Below are 23,069 nucleotides of genomic sequence, written 5' to 3'. Positions count from 1 at the left end.
AACTAAAGTAATGTTTAACAGTCTCGGAAGAGAACAGCAATTTACCACAGGCAACGAGGCACTGGAAGTCGTAAGGGAATACATCTACTTAGGGCAGGTAGTGACTGCGGATCCGGATCATGAGACGGAAATAATCAGAAGAATAAGAATGGGCTGGGCTGCGTTTGGCAGGCATTCTCAGATCATGAACAGCAGGTTGCCATTATCCTTCAAGAGAAAAGTATATAACAGCTGTGTCTTACCGGTACTCACCTACGGGGAAGAAACCTGGAGGCTTACGAAAAGGGTTCTACTCAAATTGAGGACGACGCAACGAGCTATGGAAAGAAGAATGATAGGTGTAACGTTAAGGGATAAGAAAAGAGCAGATTGGGTGAGGGAACAAACGCGAGTTAATGACATCTTAGTTGAAATCAAGAAAAAGAAATGGGCATGGGCAGGACATGTAATGAGGAGGGAAGATAACCGTTGGTCATTAAGGGTTACGGACTGGATTCCAAGGGAAGGGAAGCGTAGCAGGGGGCGGCAGAAAGTTAGGTGGGCGGATGAGATTAAGAAGTTTGCAGGGACGGCATGGCCACAATTAGTACATGACCGGGGCTGTTGGAGGAATATTGGAGAGGCCTTTGCCCTGCAGTGGGCGTAACCAGGCTGATGATGATGATGATGATGATGATGATGATGACATTGGAGTTATAGAGTCAATTTTAAGGGATGGAAGCGCTGCCATGTACGGCACAAAATTAGGCATGGTGGTAAAAATCCGAAATTGGGAAACACAACGTGGAATCTGCTAGCAGAGGTGAGGGGCGCTTTGAGATCGCTGGGAGAGGCCTTGGCACTTCAGTGGACATAAAAGGAGGCTGATGATGTTTTACAAGATGCAAAATTTGCCCGCAATTTTGACGCACTGTGGTATTGAGCAGAAGTTCGCTTAGTTCTGCGAGGCCGCATTCACATGTTTACAGAATGGCGACTGCTGTTGCTTAGTAACCACAATACCCACTTTGGGCCCCTATTATGCGAGCAGTGACAACTACAAACAATGTCCGTCAGTGTAGCAAGATTGACGACTTTACAGATTTGATGCGAAGGCAGTTATAATATTCAGCCGTTGTCAGTTTGATGTACGGAACTGCGTAGTAATATGATGTGCACTTCAGCATATGTTGTTTTGAGTCTGCTACATTTATGGAAACAGTGGCGCTCGTCATTGTGGTGGTGTTGACTGGTAAGCTTGAAATATGTGAGGAGCCACTTGTGGCATGACAGATAGCGTGGTTTCCGACTGCGGGCCCTAACGGCACTAATCTAGCATTTATTAGCGGTCTCGAAAATTTGAAGTGTAAGTGCCTTTTTGCATTTTGCCTTTGTCGGAACGCAGCCGCGAGAACCTACAAGAACACTTGATCTGGTTCGAGGCATCATAGTGTTTAGCAGCTGAGAAAAAGCCATGAAGAAGTAATCAATGCTGATATGACATTGAAGTGGGATAGACAGTCAAACTTGCGCGTGCAAATGACACATAGTGAAATTTTCTGTTATAATTTTTGGAGTATAGGTAACCACGTCTTCTTCTGCATTCTCTTCCTGGGCTGATTTCATAGATTTCCGTGCCCTAGACAGGGACCGTACGTGATGGTTGGCGCTCGAAGACATCGTTGCTGAGGAGCAGAAATTTATCCTTGATGTGGCATTAGAACAGCATCTGCAGCTGCATAGCGCAACCACATACTACCCCAATTGACGTTCGGGTGCGGTTAGCCTTGCCTCGAGGCCCTATGAACTGTTATTATGCAGTTTTTTTCTTATGCTTTCCCTAAGTAGCATCAAAATGAATACATTTACCCGCTTTGCAATATACTAACGGGGGTGATGTAGCTAGAAGCAGGAATAGTCTGGGAAACCTGGCCAGGACTTGTTGTGCCTGAGCTCCTTCTTCTGCGCCAAATATGTCACCTTAAGTGCATTTGTGCTCTCTCGAAGAAATATTAAAAACATTTGTGGCACTTCCCCTGCAAGTTTTTCGACACTGGGTCTGGGAATGGATGAACGCAGTTGCGCTTGTCGACACTGTGTTAGGGAACGAAATAAAGAACGCTGTCGAAAAACCTGTGTGGAGTAATTTGCCATGGCAATACAACTTTTAGTACAAGTCAATGATGTACATTCATGCTAGGCGTTAACCGCTCTTTTTTCTTTACTTGTCCCTAAACCGAGCTTTGCTTACCCTATCGCGCTCATACGACGCCATGAGTTTAGCGCGCTGTCACCTCGGTTGCACCATTATCCTAGTTGTTCGGATAAGACGATCCGTTCAAACGGCACCACTTAGTGAATTCCGCCCGTGTACTTGCGACAGATTTCAGGCACAAGTGTAATTTTGAATGAAACTCGTCTGAGCATGATGAAAAATTCCTCTCAACGTTAGCTCTGTTGCAATAAATGAAAACTTATCGCCAACGCTGAGACAAAACAACTCGGCCTAAATGATCACAATGCATGCACCCAGGGCAGTTGGCTCGTCCACAGCACTGCAAAAATTGAACCAGGACATCCGCCACAATCCTACATTTCTGGAAAAATTGGGTGGCATGAGGACATTGTGACAATGCACTGTAACACTCAACAAATTAGGACGTAGACAGAGACAGATCGCTGCACAAGGATAACGAATTTTATCGTTCTGCGAAACTAACCTAGGACCTCGGAGATAATGTAACAGCATCTATTTATATACGGATGTGTGTTTCTAAAGCAGAGGAGGAGCCTCCCTGGCATCCCCTACGTGTTGCATTATTAACGGAAATTTCTACAACACCTACTTTCAGGCCGTTTTAATGCCGTTCTTGCTCAGTGTTTTCCCATGTGCTAAGAAAATCTCACATTGAAACATCTGCCTTTCAATTTCTAAAGTATGGCAGTGGGGCCCTTCTTTAAATATTAAGTTTCAAAGCGATGATTGGTACTCAGATCTGAGTATACCTGTTTGGATAATTTTTAAATAGTACATGTGCAGCCTTGCTTTCACGTCGAACGAACTAATAAACACAAGTTATCAAACTTTCAAACTTTCAACTATTAGCTGCTTGTGTCCTCATGTCAGTTAACTGCTTCACATGTAGGAACGTACTTCAGCGGAAACTTGATATCGCAGAGCGCCGTTATGCTCATCAACGGCAACTGCAGGAAAAATGGTGCAGTTTTGTCTGAGGTTGAAGCAGTGACAGCGATAGCATCCTTTAACGCATTAACTATGAGTGGTAACTACTGCAATAACTTCCATATGGAGAACTCTTGTAGGGCAAAAGTAACAACGACCTGGCCGCTGGCAGGTTTCTATCAAAACTGGCACATCGAGGAGCGTCAACAATGGTGTTGCAGGCGGCACCTGTCAATGGTGCTGGCGATAAGGCCAATGACGGTCTTAATAAACGTTCCTATAACCTCCTTGGATGAAACCGAAGGGAAAGAATCGGCTTTAGTCGGCACCCAGTAAAATTTGACATAATGTTAGCCTCACTGCCCGTTCCGCTCAGGCCAGCGCATACACAAAGCATCTCAAGTAGGCACGCTGGCGTGGAAGTGCGCATACGCGCAATGCTCATGCCAGCAGCTGAGGTTAGCACACTGCCTTGGCTCAGCCACCGAGTCAGTTTTGTGTAGCGCTGATGGTGCGCCGATTTAGCTTGATGTTTACTACAGCGGAATGTATTAGACGTCACTGGGGATCCTCTGTACCTCGGCCCACTGGTGGCGCTCGAACGCAATAGAATGGCGGCGATGAAGCTGATGGCATGAGTCCTCCTCGAGCTACCACTCATGTACCACCGCAATGAAAAAAAAGTAGAAACCAATTAAACACATTTAGCGGCTATACTCAATCCAAGTCAATAAAAGTGCTATCATTTTATGTATCATAGCGAAAACAATTTCCCATGTAGAATATATTTTGCCAGAGGAAACATTCCAGGCAGCGCGTATTTGAAACCTTCCCTTCTACAAAAAAAAAATTGAGAAGCGAACAGTTACCATGCTCGGAAGTCAGTCTGCCGGTCACAAATCTCTTTTTTATGCTTGTTTGTTCTTGCATGCCGCTGTGTGCGCATTTGCTTTTGTTGCCTTTTCATTACTCCTGATATCTTCAACCCGAAAGTGTACTTGAACTTTACTAAATAGTAATGGCTGACATTTTAAACACTTTCGGTAGGCGGCGTGCTGGAGTATATATAAATAACGTCTGTGAGAAATGTCTAGGACATTATCCGGCTTTACGGAGTTTGCACGATGGAGCTGTTTATGAAGACCATTATGCATCTAAGCTTCCTTGTACTTTTTCAGAGCATAGTCACGCCTACGTTTGCTGAAGGTAGTGAGTATATCTTTGTCTTTTCGGTTAATACAATATAAAATGCATTCAACTTGAACACAAAAACGCCAACGCCATTAATTTTAAGGTTCTTGTTGCAATAATAAGGTGTGAAAACTGTCTTTTGAATGTTTTTCTGGTGTCACAGAAATACGTGTATGCAATTCGTGACACGCGTACTCTTTAGCATTGTTAGCTCGACGCTTAACATATAAGCTTCATGATCACGAAATTTAGTAGCAGTGTGCTGTGTTGAAAAATATTGTAACAAATATTTTTTTGCATTCCACAAGAGCGAAATGCGTTACAACTCAATATACGCAAAATATTACATTATAAATGTATCTTTTTCTACAGTTGCAACCTATTACACGATGCAAGTAACGCCTTATAGAAAAAAAGTTATCCTACGAGGTTTATTTTTTTCTTCACTTGTGAAGCACTATGACAGGCACGAAGACAATTGTGCCTTTGTTTTCAAAATAAATGGAAAACACGAATGTGGCATCTGCAAGCTAAAAACAGGACGCGTCTAAATTTGCTTTTCTCCATGCACAGTCTTTGCTCTTTAGGAGGCATACTATGAAGCTGTGTGGCCAAACTTGGTACCTAGGACAAGTGTGAACAATGTGTGGATGACGAGGCTACTTTTCGCCACTCCTAATATATGTCACGGTTCTCTCGAAAAGTGTATGTGACTGTGGTACACACGATACTTTAGAGTCACAAGCGCTCTAGTGTGAAGCAATGTTGAGTTCCGCCGCTCAGTGAGCAGTACGGTGTTCTATATCTACTTGTTACCAAATTGAGGAAGCTGGACTTCTGGTAATGTTCCGATAACGCCACACAGTTTACAACCTATTAAACTTGGCCTTCGAATCTTGATCCACCTGCAGTCATGCATTGGTCTTGACAGTTAAAATGTATATCTTCAAATTCAACTTTCTTGTAACGAAATACAGGCAGCTCTATCTTACTGTCAGGCATCAGGTGATGCCTTTTCTTTGGCTCTTTTATTGTTTTTACATAGGCAACAGCGAATATGCGGACTTCGCGCATGCACTTTCCTAGAAATATTGTGTTACTCTCACGAGAAGGCAGACGCAGCCCTGGAAGTAGAAGTAAAGAAGAACTGCGCGCCCGAGTGCCACCAACCTTGGCGCCATCTCTTTCGTACTACATCCTGACCATTTGCAAGCCTACCCTCGAATAAATGGTGCCATGAGCTAGTGGTCAGCCATGTTGTGCAGGGCAACTTAATGATGCTGCGAAGCCAACATACAGTATTTTGCATATGCTCTATTCCTTCGGCATTTTAAAAGGTGTAGGTGTGAGCTTTCTAGTAATATCGCTAAACCTCTGTCTTAATAAAACTTTCCAGGTGAAAATGCGCTTTCTTATAGGGCTATCAACTTCGGTTGCACTTGTTATACGTTTTTTATAATTTTTTTCATTCTGAAAAAAATGGACTAGTATATTTCAGTTTTGTTTTAAACAAGCGTGCAACTGAACGAGCTCGCTACCTGCGACAAGCAGGTCTCATAATTATATGCAGAAGTGTAAAAGTGTAACACTGATTGTTGTTGTGCAAGCTTGCATAGCTCAACCCTTCGGGCAACATATTTTTCCCAAGCTAAATGAATACAGAGGAATGTTCTGAATACCAACCAAAGACAATGTGTCATTATTAAGTGATTGCTTTATTATGGGCACATACACACCCTTGAATACTTGCGTGCTTTCGTTCATTATGCGTAAACCCTCATCCACAGCAATTTTCCAATTCTACCTGTGACAGTTTCTCCAGCCGATGAAAGCTCCACGGGAGGTGCGATCTTATTGCGATATCACACAGGTAGCAAACGTGTGAGATGCCATGGTAGAAATGCCAGTCTGTGCTTGAGACGGCTAGAGTAGGAGCGGAGGCAGCTACTTCTTGCCCTCGAATCGCGTGCGAGCGGTGAGACGCGACTGTGTGGCTGAAGCTGAAGAAAAAACTGATGAGTTAGACCCACGTTTCTGCAATTGAGTAAGCCGTATAGAAGCATCACGCGAGGTTAAAAAATATTTCGCTACCTTACAGAGGCAGTTTTTTTATAGTGATTTAATATAGAAAATATGTGGGCGCTCCAGGCGTATTTGCACCGTCGTTGTTGGCGTCGGCATTCTCGAGCTGTTTTGCTCTGGACAGCAAATGTGCAGCATGTGCGTGACGAAGATTAGACGACCACCAGACATACGCCGCACGTTTCGATTAAATATCGACGAAGACGTCAAGCTCCGCTGAATTGTCTCTCTCGAACTGTGGTCAGCGTTCTAGCTTCTCCGGCGGCCAAGACCGCGTTGCACGCACATACAATACCGTTTCAGCTGAGCAGCTGTGCGCTCATAATCGTGGTTCATACACTGATCTGAGAAAGACGGACAGTAAACGTCAAGATACATACATTTGTGCATTTCGGTGTTCGTATACTGAAAAAAATAAGAGTTTTTTTCGGTCTGATCTCGCGCACTATTGAGGTGCGGCGCCTGCATCGGCCCTGGTATACTTGACATCGTGATATCGTTTTGCGACAAGTTCAAAGCAGCGCTAAAGCTCCAAATCGCTCCAAATCATTCGCTCCAAATCAAACCTCTACAGCTAACATTTAGCCCCACATTTTGAAACGTTGTTTACCTTAGTAAGGAAGCCTTCATTGTGGTTAGGCCGCTTTACATCAATTCTGAAAGCCTCCTTATTGAAGAGCTCGTAATGGTACTTTATGGGTACTCCATTACCGTAGGTACAACCAAGCTTCATTCTTTCTTTCGTCGATACTATCACTAAACGAGAGTGTGACGCTTCTTTCTTCTTCTTCTGGTGCGACACTGGACAAGAGCGTGAGCTGGCGCAAAGATAGGCTAGAAGAATAAAAATGAATAGATGGCGGGTGGGGTCGCAGTTTGGTCTCTCGCAACCACAGAAATAAAGCCGGGAAATTGTTAACTGTGCTTAGTAACACACACAGACATCTCTACACTGCCTGTACTAATTCCAGTTACTTAACGAGTATTTCTCAGCAATGACAGACCACGCGATGTTCGTATGCGAAAGTGCAAAACATTCTTCTGGCAGGCTGGCAGGCGAGAACAAAATGGTGACTGTGAGCTTCGTGAGAACCTAGACTATAAAAACATTTTACACCCTTAGGCTGTGTGCTTGTCGCATGGGTCAGAATTCTACCGTTAGGGCGTGAAAACATTTTACGGAGCATGATAACAAGCCCTAACTAAATGTGTAGTGGGAAAAGGCGTGGTTAAAAACTAAAAACTTCTGACAACCAAGGCGCAAGGAAATATCGGGAAAGATTATTTGACATCAATAGCTCTCAAACTTCTTTTATTGTAATTTTCCCATCTTCTGTCACAGCTATCCTCATTTTTACTGGCTAAAGAAAGGCGTCAAGATTACGCCATAATTGGTTCCCAACGATTCGATCTTGCCCTGTAAAGGTGAGGGCGTTAGCCATGAGACAATGGAACAGCCCTTAAACGTCCACAAAGGTGTAAAAATAGGAACTTTAGCGCCGTCCATACTTCTAAGTCCAATCAATGGCCCTTGATCCTTTAGTGCAGAACACGTTTCTTGCCACATGCGCTGCCACGTGCGCTGCCTCTTGCCTCTTGCAGCGCATGTGGCTGCCTCTTGCCACATGCGCTGCAAATTGACACTACATTCATAGATTTTTCCAAAGCTTTCGATACGGTACTTCACTCAACACTGTCCACACTAAATGCAATTCTTAACAACACTCAATTAAGGAACTGGATAGCGAGTTTTTTTGGCTCACCGCTCTCGATTCCAAAGCTTTAACTCGATCAATTCCTCGGTGGTGGATGTGTCATCAGGCGTTCCTCAAGGATCGGTCCTCGGTCCTCTTGTCTTTTACTATATATTAAGTATTTACCAAGCGAGATATCATCTAAAATCCGTATTGTATTACATAATTTTCTCTCCCCTTGATCATGTTCGCCTTACTGAATCATTCGTCAGATTTTCCAAACTGTGTCAAACAATGCAAATGAATATTACCTTCCTTGAGACTGTTGTGATGTCCTTCTCTATTAAGTCTAGTCCGATCTTTTTCAGCTGCGAATTTATTGATAATTTAATTCAACGCATTTTTGAATATAAATATCTCGGCCTCACTTTCACCACTAACCAGTCCTGGTCAAAGCACATTGATTGCATAACAACTAAAGCTCAATAAAACCAAGGTTATTTACGTAGTACGCTGTCTAATTCTCCGCGTGACACTAAATTACTTTTACATAAAACTATCGCTCGCCCTATACTTGAGTATGCTAGTATCAGTTGGAATCACTAGAAGGAGTACGAAATAGACAGAGTTAGGGCCGTCCAAAGGAAAGCTATTATATTTATCTACCGACGTTATGACCACCAGTTCTCACTATTGTCCTCACTCAACCTAACCTTTCTCGCCGAACAGCGACACGTTAATTCTTTAAAAAAATTTGCCGGCATTATTATTGGTCTTGTGTCCTCTCCAGTAATAAATATATCGCCTTTGCAAAAATCTCTTCTAGTAGGAGACATCACGCACTTAACATTACCCCTTTTTTGCACGCACTAATACCTTGAAGTATAGCTTTTCCCCTCAAACAACTAAAGCTTGGAATTCGCTACCAGGAGCCAACAGTTCTCTCCCCTTAAACGAATTCTTGTCTCAGCACCCTCAAGATTGGTTTTGACTATCTTTCTTTGTTGCCTATTGCATTCCTGTTTTGCATTACATTGTATTATCCACTCGTGCTATAGCCCCACTAGGGGCCGCAGTATGTGAAAACAAAGAATAAATAAATAAAATCATGTGTGATGAAGGCCGTCTTCTCGCGCTTCATTTCATCAAAAGAATTGTGCCTGGATCCGAATTGACGATCAATGGACGAGAATTATTTAGCTCCGTGCAAGCAGTCCAAGGCGTTATCGATGTGTGGTAGTGGGTAGAAGTCTTTTCGCGTGGTCTTGTATAAGTGGCGATAACCGACACAAAAACGCCAGGCACAATCTTTTTTGTTTTTCACAAGGACAAGAAGTGAAGCCGAAGGGCTGGCTGCTGGTTCGATAACCCCTTTGCGGAGCGTTTTGTCCACATCTGATTTGATAACTCTACGTTCGGCATGCGATAAACGATAGGGACGCCGACGAATAGGAGTTGTGTCTCCAGTGTTCTTACAGTGGTGAACCACAGATGGTTGGCCGAAAGGCCTGTCACTAAAATAAAAAAAATGTTCCTCTACGATTCCAGCAGAAGACGTATGTCCGTGGCCTGTGTAGATGTGAGCTGAAGTGCAATCATCTTTGTGAAATCATCTGTTAATGAACCCGAGCTGTAGGCTGCAATTGGCGCTAGGAATCCACTCTAGGCATTCGGACTCTCAACGTCAAATTCGGAAGTACTATAAACGCTGATGAAGAACATGCCGGCGTGAAACAGTTGAGGGCACAGGCTGAAATTCAGAACCGGAAGAAAGACGCCGTTATTATTAACCGTGACCTGCGTATGCGGAAGAGCGACGTTCCGGTTCAAAAGCACGTCGATTCACCACATATTCACCATCAGGAACCAAGTGGCTGTGCGGTCAAAGCGACATAAGTGACTGTCTCGGGTGACAGGCATACATCTTGAAGCGAGTACAAGCGGGCTGGGGCGGTGCACGGGGGCACCGGCGAGCTGTCGCAGTTCCAACTGAAGAACGCGGGTTGCGCAATCGATGAAAGCAGAATGATTGACTGAAAAGGGCAATCCAAGGATAACGTTGTAGGGCGCAGTTGTCGATCACAACAAAGAGAACAGAAGTGGGTCAGCCGGCTATACGTAACGCGCAGTACACATTCCAAGAACAACCAGCACGCCACGGTCGGCCACACGAACCACTTGCACAGCTGCTGGGGTGAGGACGTTCTTTAAACGTCTACGTAGGCTAGCATTCATCCCAGGTACGTGGGTTCCAGTGTCAGCCAGTGTTTGGACAGGTACTCCCTCTATTTAAATATCAATGATACTTACACCTTTGTGGGCACAGACAGATGATTTGCTGCAGTAGCAGGCAATGCACCACCACCTATAAGGGCTGCATTTCTTAGTTTTTCGAAAGGGGCTCGCAAAAAACCACAGGGGGCGCAATGCGATGTGTTTGTGGTGAGCGAGACTGGTGACGCCGCGGCGATGGTGAGCGACTGTACCACGCGTTCCTACCAGGGTTGTCGGCTCTGTTAGACTTGGCGGTGGGCGAAAGAGTGGGGGTATTTACATCAAAACAGATCAGGTTGGTCGGCATGCTAGGCGTTGAGTGTCACGTGTTGCGACCGTATCGGGTGATATAACCAATGCGGTAACAGATGAAACATATCGGCTGGTCATCCGCTGTTCTGCCCTCCTTTTGGGTTACGATAACGTGGAAAGAGTGTCAGGGTGAAGCGAAAATAGTAGACCCTAGTGTTGGCGACAGCGCAGACAGACTGAAGACCAATGTGCTCAAGTTCCTAGCGAATGATGGATTGTACGAGAACAACTGAAAAAGGGGTAGCATCAGGGCTGCCCAAACAGAAAGCTGCGGGCGCCATCGCGTCCAGTACACGTCGAACCTTTCGCACCACGTCCTCTGATAGCGACGCATGCTGCTGTGCGGGTTGATCATCACTAGTCGACGTTCCGGCAGTATCGCAAAGTCTGGCGAATAGTTGAAGGACGAGTGGGATTTTGGCCTGCTCGAATTGTCGGCACTCTTTGACGATGGCATCAACCATTGAGCAGCGTTTCCACATGAGCCGATTAAAGGCGTCGTCAGATATTCTCTTGAGCACGTGACCCACCTTCTCAGCTTCAGTTATGTCGTGATCGGCTTTACGACAAAGCGCCAGCACATCCTGGATGTACAAGACATAGGAATCCGTGAGGGATTGGGTACTCTAGACCAGTTCCTGCTTTGTTGTGATATCACGGTGGGCTGGTTTGCCAAACAGATCTGTTAACTTATCTTTGCATTGGTCTCAGCTGGTTAGCTCCTCTGTGATTTTCGTACCACACCTTTGCCGTGCCCCTTATGTAGAACAACGTGTTAGCTAGCATAAGCGTAGGGTCCCATCTGCCTATTCCACGCCATACTTGCTGTTCGTTCATATGTCTTAGGGGGCCCTCCAATCGCTGCCACGAGCGAACATTTCACTTACGTTACTCATATTTATAGGGCTGTGCTGAGCACCCAGAAAAGACTAGTAGGTAGTTAGAAGCTTATGGAACCAGTTTTTAGATGAAGCTTCTCCGCCTATATCAAGGGAAGATCTGCAAGTGAGTTAAAACTGGCGAAGTTAGCTCCTTATTATTAAATAACTAAGTAACGCTGCAGAATAAAAAAAAAATGTATGTCTTCCTCTCTACAATAAGCAAACACTTTTATCTGGACATGTTTCCTAATTTGCTTCGACTAATACTTATGCTTTTGCTGGAGTTACCTGGGGCACCATGCATACGTCTTCTAGCACATAAAACCAGTTACGTGGTCTAGCTAATGTTCCGCGCCACACTCGCGCCACCATCCGGTTGCGCAAGAGCATGCTTGCTTTGCATGAATGCCTTTGTATTCGCGGTGAAAGCCCATCTACTGTGCTGACTCTTAACCAGCGACCAAGAAAACGTTGGAAAACGGCCCCAAATGCTGTTCCCTTTGAAAAGAATGGCGGCTTATTGAATAGGGCGTTATCTGCCAATATTGTGAATGACATTGCCTTAAATATATTGAAGACTAGGGTTGCTACATCTGCGGATCTACTGAAGAAACTTAGCAGAAGAAATGCCACTGCCGCTGTCCAATCTTTAGAACATTCCGCGAGTAATGGGAAGTGTTTAGCTGCGCTTAGAACCAACGGCTGCAAGTTGTCTACTACTCCAACACCTAGGGCAATGTTGCGAATGTGAAGTTCATGGGTTATTGAACATCCGCCTTTAAGTGCCTATACATTTAAATTTTAAAAAATCGACAATGTCCTACAGCCTTTCTTAGTAATCTTATCTGTGGGCGTTATAGTGTTTTGGAATAAGAGTGTTAATATTTATTGTAACGACATTCTAAAAAGCTGTATATACAGGGATGGAATAGTACATCTCAAAGTTTAGCTGAAACTTGTTGAAAACACTCGCAGTGCACAAATTCTTGCTGAAGTCATCAGAAATGAATGTGTACAAATGAGTTCAGCAAACCTGACACCTGTAGAACTAAAGGATAAATGCGTAAGCCTTCTACATAGGTTATACATACACATATGTTTCACAAACGTAGCTGCCGCACGGAAAAATCAATGTCACTGTAAAGTTCTCAGATGAGACATGGCCTTATATATTTTGAATAATAACACATGATCACGGCATTTTTAGTGCGCTGCCAGTAAGGAAACGGTGAGCCCCCAGAACCATGCTCACGATCATAATAAAATGTTTCCTGGCAAAAACAATTATAACATAGAAGAAAAAGTAGGTGCCTACGCACGTCTTCAATTTTGTGTCAATATTTTTGCTTTTGAAATTCGAAACTATTGATTACAGCCCAAGCGTGACGTAGGCAAATAGAAATTACAATAAATATTGGATTTTTTTGCAATGCAAACATTTTGTTTCTCTCGAAATGATCCCCAATTTCCTGTAAAATAATCCTCATATTTGCATGGAAAAGTATCCAGCGTTACTACTTTATGACGCCTATATCTCTCACCCAATCTCTCATTTGAGGCTGCGAACAATAAGAAGAAAGCAACATATACTTTCAAATTTAGTTTTATAATGAGCGAATAACGTGTTCTTTTACCACAATAACCACGCAGATTTCTCTCATGCAAATGATTCATGCAATTCACATGTCTTTGCATCTCTTTACACTTATATTTGCTTTCAACAGCGACTAATTTTCGATGTTGAATGCTTACATGAAGTAGCTGTAATGTTGTACACCCTGCTAAAGGTAATAACAAAGATCATAAGAAACGACCAGTCGAAAACTAAACGTTGGCGTTTACATTTAATTAACTGCAGCGTTCTCATTCGTAGGGAACGCTGCAGTTAACACGAATTCAAAGGTAACTCAATTATCACGAAAGTCCGTCTTTTATATTGGTACCTAAATTCTGGATAACATCATATGATATAGCGGCTTGTCAAAATAGATAATCTGGCACTAGAATGAAGGCTCTAAGGATTTTTAAATTCACTGCACTGACTTCTCTACGGCTAGCGACGGAAGGTCAAAAAGGCACATTGATGGTTTCAATAGACTTGCCACAAGCAAACAGTGCTGGCACAGGTTGTTTAATATTTAAAGCAAAAAAGTAGATTTTATTTAACATAAGCAACAAAAATTTTAGCATCGCTTGTTCTGCTAGTTTTCTGGAGAGGGATGAAACCGGAAATTTCCCACTCAAGAGGAAAGACACAACAGACGGGTGCAACTCACATAGGCAGGAGAAGGCCCTCCTAAATGACCGAATCGTGGCAGCCGATTTCCTCGGCGATTAAAAAACGAGCTCCGCCTGACGCAACCAGGCCCAATTTACACTTCGGTTTATGAAGTTTTCCGTCAGCGGGGTCACCGGCTCTCAGGTTCATGGTGTCAGTCCAGAATGCGCGCCAATCGGTGGCGAAGCGTTTGTGTCAGCCTTCGAGGGCAAGTCCCTTCTGCAGTTGTACCCGAATGTAGTGCCCCCAAAAAATAAAGCAACGCATTAAAAGGCGAGTAAAAATGAAAGAATGGAATTTTAGAACATATCTAGATGCCTCATCATAGCCATGGGAGTTGTTCAGATATAGCCTCAAAACGGCCGCGCAATATTTCTTTTCTGGCACAGACGACGTCTTGAAAGTGTCAGTAGAGACGAGTTGATCAGCGGTATCACCTCAAGCAGATGGTCCGTCATGACAAACCGACCAAAATAGTTCCGCGACCACACTACGTTACACACGACTGTCAGCACACATTCAGGATGTTTAGCAAAAATTAAGAAACCGCTTTATGACACACTGTCTTTTTCAAAGTCCGGCTATTGTTGGAGATAAGGAATTAAACGGTATAGTACGTAATTGGCATAGGCATTCCTTGCGAAGGTCAGTGTATGTTTATGGTGGCAGTGCAAATTGCGAAGCTCTCTATATGATCAAGGTGACATTGTGGTTTTGCACATTATATGGTATGTCAACTTATTATATGGTATGTCAACTCATTTCCCCGCAACCTACACTACTTATTTAAAACCACCGAGTGTATTGTCTAGGCCGTAATTTGTTTCTCGGTTTAAAAACCTCCATGGAGTGTTTCGTGCTCGTAGGACAGTGACTGCTTCACTGACGAAGCAGTCACCGTCAAAGTTAAGCTGAAACTTGTTGGAAGCACGCGCAGCTCAGAAATTAGAGCTGACGCTATCACAATCAATTGTGCACGAAGGTATTCAATAAAACAGACACCTGTACAACTAAACAATACAATGCGTCAACCTTGACATTTCAACCCTGTCCTCTAAAGATCTGTACGCGTAACTTCCACTACCTCTTTTTGAACCATCTCCTTGTTGCATAGAATAAAGCATCGCGTTTTCTCCTCCTAAAGGAAGTATAGTAATCCGTATCTGTTCGTAGATGCAAAAGAAGACGTAGGGCCGAAGCAGCGAGACAGTAGGCGCGGGAATTCCCGAGCGACGCAACGTAGGCTAGCTGCCTGATTCATGAACGTACAACAAGCGGCGCACTTTCAAGCGCAGGTTGGGGGCCATTTTGTGTCTCCTGTGTGAGTGATTGAGTCAGAGCACCGTACGATAAAGTCTACGGTGAGGCAGAGAAGAACGATCGCAAGGTTTGAAGAAGCGATTTTAATGGGTGCTCAAGGTGCTCGCGGAAACCGGAACCACATCTTCGAGCAGTTCTCGCGCCGCTAAGAGAGGAACTGCACGGATTAGAATATTCGTCCCAGCGTCTCTCGTCCAACAGTTATGCTGTGCGGCACGCTTCGACAGAGCTGGACTAACAGCTTGTCTCCGTGCATGGCGGCGTCGCTGGGGTTGCCAGTGGATTTGCAGTTTATCATGGTTTTTAATTTGTACACCAGCATCTTCGTTGACTATTCCACTAAGGCATATTTCGGTGACCAACTATAAGGTGAATCTCAAGCAGATAACTGTTCAGTAGTCCACAGCCGAGATCGACTTCGATGCCGCTGTTAAGACGCTTATTATTGGTGTCCTCCTTCCTTCTGAGAGGACAATTATCTGAGAATTACTTGCGTGTTCTGAGGCACCTATCTTCCCCAATTGCAGTATGATGTTTCCGTGAAGATTTTTTTTTTCACACTGCGATTTTTCACACTGTACGCATTTCAAGAGGTTTATCGTGGGTCATTTGGAAAAATCTGGTCGCTTATACTGAGGTCGGCAGTGTTCAACGCTGTATGTACATGTTTCGTACACTCTGTTGAATGGTTTCAGTGATGCTTTCAACAAAGCTGACGTTTACCTTTTTACATGTCTTTCAGGAGTGAATGGAAAAGAGCCAATAGGTCAAAATATCACGGTGAAAGTTCAAGCTTATTACGATGATTCGTTTAGAAACAACACAAATGAAACTCTGGTCAAGGCGCACTTTGATGATATATTTTCTAAGGTAAGGCAAACGTATTTGCACATGCAGCATTGAAAACGCATGAAGTTAGCTTGAGAAAAGCACTTGAAGTCATTTGCGACAAAAAGGGTCCTGCTCGTTGATAATACTTCCTTAATACGCGATTTTCAATTAAGCAATACATTTTAGTTAACGGCGGTTCTGTTGACTATTGCTCTAAATTAAAGCAGCATACAATCACAACGGGCGTGGAAAATTCAAACCGAAGTGGTGACCATTATTAAGTCAACTGATAATAATGTTGAATATATGTAAAAAAATTCGAAAGTTCGGCTATAAAAGTTTTAAAGTTAAGCTATAAGTTTTTTTTTTCGAAGTTGAGTATTTTGAAAAATAGTTTGATCACACTTTATAACGTTGCCAGCTAAATCTTTTCCCATGTTTATCTCTTTTTGTCCCTGATGTTTACAAGGGTTAAGTGTTTTTCAGATTCACCACTTTTACGTTTGGCCGAAGCTTTGATAGATATGCATCCTAATCATCCACGTTTATTCTTTCGTGACGAAAGCTTGTTTTGGTTCTCTTTATTGCGAAAGCAATTATATGGACACTCCAAGTGCACTTTCGTAGGGGCGTTGGGGCTGCCGTGATGTTCTGTATAATGTACAAGGCCGATAGGACCATCGCCGCGCGTCGTATGATGTATGTGGGATTGGAAGCACGCGAGAAAAGCCGCCGGTCAAGGCTCAATCTCGTGTGCGCAAACGAAGAGAGCGGGGTGCAAACGTGCAGTGTTTCATCGCGCGAAAAGCCGTGGGGGGACGGGAGGGAGGGAGGGAATGTGGCGGTGTTGTTCTCCGACAGCAACTGCCCAATTCGTGACCGGGTGCAACGGGAACGGACGATCACGACGCAATCTCGCACGCCATTTATAGAAGAAAGCAGTTAGGCAGCGCGGAAGGGAGTGGGTGCGGCTTCGATTTCGCGAACAACTGCGGCGATTTTTACGGCCCGTCGCGCCACATCTTGAAAGGTACCTGCAGGCGGCTCGTACCTGTGTGCGCGCTGTGTTCTCGCCGCTCTTGTGTTGAAGCGATGGAATGCACAAACGTGAATTACCTCGCTGCTGCTGCTGCTCTTGCCCACACCATCGTTTTGAAAGCGAGCGTCTGCGATCTTCGAGTTTTGTGTCTTCACATTTGCTTGTGCACGCTGACACCATGCTTGTTAATTGAGTTAGCAAGGGAATGTTTATAAGGCCGACAGAACTACCATTCTTACTTTACAGATCTGTGCAGTAGATTGCTAGTGTAATGGAAGCTTCAACTTTTGGACGAAACGGCGACTTTATTGTTCGTTGTGTTTCTCATCACGGCACATTTATGTACTTCGTTCATTTTGCTGTGCCACATCACATACTACTTTAAGGAAATGCGAAGCGACGACCTTCCACGCTCACTTGCTGAGATTGATGATGCCAAGTCTGTCGTGTGCTCTTAATTCTATTAAGTGGCTTTTGCCGTAAACATATCTTGTGCTTTGATATGAGTTAAAAAGCCCTATTTATTTTTCCTAAATTCAATTGCAATTGCTATATTTCTTATGAATTTGTATTTTCCATCAGATTTATTTCTGATGTTATTTTTGCAAGGTGGGGCCCTACGTTTACCGTGGGCAATTGTGTTTTTGTGTAACACTGCGAAACCATGCCAAAATGCTGTTTTGGGGTAAGATAGCAAAGGCGCTAAAGTTTCTTTTATAAGCATGGGCATTTACATTGCGGAAAAACTTAAGTGGTCACGAAAAGTATACTATTACTATTTCGAGCAGGCGACCCCTAAATTTTCTTTGAAATGCCGTATACTTCGGTCCAGTTCATTAAAGTTAGTAATGTTAGATTTCAGCCAGATTCAGCACAGATAGAAATAGATGATGAGGGCTGGGACCATTGTATATACAGAACAACCTTGACGGAGCACCACATTTATTACCGACTGCACTGGTCAGGATTCTTCACTTCGGGAGAAATAGAACTAGGGTCTCTGAAACAAAACTACTTGGACAACTATTTTTTTTACATTTAGAATATACCAGGGCTCATCAGAAATTACTTGCCCCTATTCTTTATTAGCCAAAATTTGGTACATGCAAATACAAACGTACGTACTTGTCTACGTACCTTACACTATTTATTCACATATATTGTCCCCACACAGGTTTGACATTTGTTCCATCGCCGCAATAAATTTGGCATTTCCCGGTGGTAGAATTCGTCCGGCTGACTATAGAACCACCATCAGACCGCTGTTTTGGCTTCACCGTTCCACGTGAATCGCTGTCAATTCTGCAGCTTATTCAGTGGACCAGAAACTTGGAAAATACTAAGGGTGGAGTCTGGGCTTTATGATGGGTGGTCCAGTCTTTGCCAGTGAAATGACCGGAGCTTTGCGGTTCCGTTTGCCCCATGTGGCCTCGCATTGTCGCGGAGGATAACCGCGTTGTCGACATCGGGAATCGCTCGGATTTTCGGCCGATGGCAGCCAGCAGACGTGACTCTGTGGAACAATAACTGTAGGCATTGATGGCTGCACCTCTGGCATGAAACCCACCAAGAGCGTTCCTCGGCGATACCAAACGACCGCTACCATCACTTTCCGAACATATGGCACTGAACGGAGTTTTTTTTTTGTGTGTGGAAGGTGAACCCGGATATTTTCAGATCATGCCCTGCTGATTTGATTCCTGCGTGAAATCCAGTGTACACGTTTTCTCACCAGTAACAGTAAGGTGCAGTAAATTTTCACCTTTCTCGGCATACCGTTGCAAAAGATTCAGTGAAGCAATCATTCGCTGGCTTTCATGCCATCCAACTGCTTAGGTACCCACCGAAATGAAACCATCCAGTAGCCTAAGGACCCGTGAGTGAAGTCGCAAACCCTCCCATACTAAATATCAAGCTCCCGAGAAATGTCCTTGAGGTGGAGACACCGATCCCCTTTCACGATTGCATCAACAGAGTAAATGTCGTTAGTCAGCGAAGCGCGTGGCCCCCCTAACGTTTTGTCATGCGAGTTGTCACGGCCTTTTCCGAACTCGCAACACAACCACCTCACAGTTCTCAGAGCGAGCCGCCCATATGTGGACTGCATTTCCATGTGTATTTCGATGGGCGTTCTTCCCTTGCTCCATAAAAAACGAATGGCACTTCGTTATTCGTACGCCGAGTACGTCTGGAGCACAAGCACCACCTTCAACAACTGACAGCAGTGCCATGCCTTGGAGCTGCCGGCATATATGGCCGCCCGGTGCAAGAAAGGTCCACAGCTGGGAATGTATATGTTAACTTCGCATTTACAGACGTAATTTGGCTAGAAATAGAGGGGCAACGAAATTTCTGATTCGTTCTCGTACATTATTATTCACTATATATTGTAAGAAACTGATATGGCCATTCTGTGCCGAGAAATGTGTAGCAATATGCGAAGCTAAACCGCTTAGACGCTCCGCTGCCGTTGGCAATGAAGCTCTTCAGTACTAGTCTTGTTTAACCCGCCGTGGTTGCTCAGTGGCTATGGTGTTGGGGTGCTGAGAACGAGGTCGCGGGATTGAATTCCTGCCACGGCGGCTGCATTTCGATGGGGGCGAAATGCGAAAACACCCCTTGTACTTAGATTTAGGTGCACGTTAAAAACCACAGGTGGTCAAAATTTCCGGAGTCCCCCATTACGGCATGCCTCATAATCAGAAAAGGTTTTGGCACGTAAAACCCCATAAATTAAAAAATAGTCTTGTTTACTGATGTTCGGAGACTGTAAGAAAGAATATCGAGCTGACATCAGGCATTTTGGTGGATAGGTGAATTGCTCGCTATTTTTGCGAACTTCCATATTGCAAAGTTCTCATGCGAATGTCTAATGTTAATAGTAGTTGAAAAACTCTTGGTTTTTTGATGTAACCAATTTCTTGCCTGATTTCTTACAGATTCGACAGATCTTAAACGGCAGACAAGTCATGTTAAACTTTACTGTAGAAAAGGCTGGTTTGGTAAGTGGCAAGTAAGACTGGAAAATAGCCAGAAAATAATACAGAAAGAGAGAAAAATAGCATGACAATTATTAGAAAACTGCACAATATTCCAACATTCGGTGTTTACCTTAGCAGAATACGTATCTTGAACAAACATCGTAAGGCAGAGTGAAACTGTTGTGAATTGCTTTTTTGGGTGAGTGGGCGTAATTTTCTCTATGTGCCAATACACACACACACACACACAGATATACATATACATATGTATGTATGTATATATATATATATAATATATATATATATATGTATATAAACTGCACATTTTTTTCTTTGTTCGTCATTCAGTATTCAGACGATCTGCGCAGCATGACTCCAACGGCTGCTTCACTTGAAAGGAAAATAGTCATTTTTGGAACGCCCATTTGAAATAAAAGCAGGGGAGTTGGGTACGGCTATCACGACTTCAAAGCAGTAAAACATCACATAGCACAATTTCATTATCTAAACCTTGAAAGCCTCAAAATTGGCATTTCTGTCACGAGCCGTCGTTTCGAAGTGCTAAAATTATTTAATCGCATAGTTGTTACCAAAACCAAAGAACTAGGAAACTTGCTTCTTGTTCATGAAGTAGAAGAAATGGGCGAGTGTTCTTGTCTTAACAAAAGGAGGAGAGTTGTTAACGGCTATCACAACTTCCAAACAGTAAAAGGTTGCATAGCACGATTTCATGGTCTTAACCTTGAAAGCCTCAAAATCGGCATTTCAGTCACGAACCGTCGTTTTAAAGTGCTAAAATTAGTTAGAGAGTTGTTAACGCCTATCACAATTTCCAAACAGTAAAAGCTTGACTAGCACGATTTCATGATCTAAACCTTCAAAGCCTCAACATCGGCATTTCAGTCACGAGCCGTCGTTTTTAAAATTAGTTAATGTCATATTTGTTACGGAAAACAAAGAAATAAATGTTTCCTTCTTGTTCATCAAGTAGAAGAAACGGGCGAGTGTTCTTGTCTTTATAAAACGAGGGGAGTTGTTAACGGTTATCAACACTTTCAAAACAGTAAATCACATAGCACAATCTGAAGATCTAACGCTTGAAAACCTCAAACTTGGCACTTCAGTCACAAACGGTCGTTTCGAAATACTAAAATTAGTGGATGTAACACGAAGCCATGTGCTAAAGGCGAAGACTGCGACCAAATAATTCATATCTTCTTTATAAGCTTTCTAATCACATCCACCTAGGAGACGTAGACAATAAACACCGTGCTACTATGCATGACGCTGAAAAAGGTTGTCCGGTTCCACTTTCAGGAGAAATCACACCTTCGCCCCAATCCTAGGGAAGGGCGCCGCACAACAGCAAAGCGAAGTTTCTGTGCCCGCGTGGACAAAGCAACATATATCTAAATACATTTGGCACATATAACAACATAAGTAGCTGTCGAAAATGAGGTTCACGCAGAAGTTTCTCTTGAGTTCGTAAGCACTGTGCCACTTGCTCCTCTCCCCGCAGCCCGGCGTCATTATCAATGTTAAGGCACAGCTCCGACTAGTATAAACGCATATCAACCCTTATCAGTCGTTATCAATTTATCCGAATAGATATAATTCCTCTCTACCCTAATTGGTTGCTATCAACGTTATCTATCTCGATTCAAGCCTTAGCAAGCCTTATCGGTCGTATCAAACCCATCCAATCGATACGATGTTTATCAACCCCTTTCTGCCCTTATCAACTGTTTCGAATATGATCCGACCCTTATCATGTGTAATCGGTTCTTATCAATCCTCTAGAATTGAACCGGTGCTATTTACACTAATCGGTGGTTATTAACCTTATTAGAAATTCCCCGACCCCTATAAGCTCGTATCATTCTTTAGTACCTTATGTATACGGGTAAAACCATTATCAAACACAAGACCCCTATAACCCTGCATCACTCCTTATCACCCTTATCAACTGATTCACTACGTATCTGTCGGTGTTTCATTATGTGAAGCGCATGAACCTTCAGAAATGGGTGGTATTTCGTTTGGTGAAGGAACGCCCCAAGAAAAGGCGCATCCCACTACCATTGAAACGTGTCGTGGAAATGTCGAGTTTGGCAATAAATTTCGGACAAATAAAATTTTTCTGATGTATTCAAAGCTCAAAGTCGACCATACATGTAGTCCTAGAGGTGGCTGTTATTCTATATTGCACCAGCACTGAAACTTTCAACAAAGCCTTTATATAAACTGGTTTCCTATCATATTTTTTTTGTATCGCCGGTAAAACACATCCAAGTGGTTCTCATAAATACCCTTTCTGCTAGCGCGGGTGTTCAGCCCTGTGTGTAAGACACTCAGCTTATGAGCGTGGGGTAGCAAGCTCGAAACCCACGACAGCCGGCATTTTAAATTCGAGAGCATTTATCAGCCTACGCAACGAAGAAACCCGTCCGTCCATCCTTCACGCACGACGAAAGCCGCGAGAGCGGAGTGCACAAAATGCTATCAGCACTCGGCGCATCCTGGCCACATCACAGATCCCTTTCAAGATAGGGTCCACGCGGTGGTGCCATACGGAGCCGCTGCCGCAGTACGCTTGATTACTGTTGATAATGGTTCAACACGCATGCGTAAGGCAGCAAAGAGCGATAATGGCTTATAACGATCCAAACGACATAAGCACACCTGGCGCCGCCACTTGCAATAGTTTCCTTGCGTCATGAATTGACATTGTACTGCCGTCCACAGCAGTTCATGTCACCGCAGCGCTCTTGCTTATATTGGTCGGATCAAATTTCATAGATTTGACAATGACACCTTGCTTTATTGAAGATGAGAAAGTGGCACAATGCTTACGCGTACTTATACAACTTCAAGAGAAGTATCTGCGTGATATTTAATTTTTTGTTTCCAAGTTATTTTGTTTCATGCTATAATTTCTTTTTATCGATTCGTCTGGCGTGGCACATTGATGGACGGGTTTTCTCGTTGGGGGTCATAGAAATGGCTACGCATTTGAATATCTG

At 43.7% G+C, this 23,069-nt stretch overlaps 1 protein-coding gene across 2 annotated transcripts in view; it reads left to right on the top strand.

Moving 5' to 3' along the window:
• The first annotated feature begins 4,259 nt into the window (after positions 1–4,259).
• The window catches only part of LOC142563613 (uncharacterized), a 38,196-nt gene continuing 19,386 nt past the window's right edge, over positions 4,260–23,069 (top strand). Inside the window, exons 1-3 of one of the 2 annotated variants that reach the window (XM_075674189.1) lie at positions 4,260–4,369; positions 15,938–16,065; positions 20,005–20,067. In XM_075674189.1, coding sequence (XP_075530304.1) covers positions 4,288–4,369; positions 15,938–16,065; positions 20,005–20,067 — 273 coding nt within the window. In that variant the 5' untranslated portion in view covers positions 4,260–4,287. Of the gene's footprint in view, positions 4,373–15,937; positions 16,066–20,004; positions 20,068–23,069 lie in introns of both variants that reach the window. The other variant, XM_075674188.1, reaches the window with a different exon arrangement.

Source organism: Dermacentor variabilis, chromosome 11 (genome assembly GCF_050947875.1).
Source record: "Dermacentor variabilis isolate Ectoservices chromosome 11, ASM5094787v1, whole genome shotgun sequence".
NCBI classification, from domain to species: domain Eukaryota; kingdom Metazoa; phylum Arthropoda; class Arachnida; order Ixodida; family Ixodidae; genus Dermacentor; species Dermacentor variabilis.
This window is presented reverse-complemented; position numbering and strand designations above follow the sequence as displayed.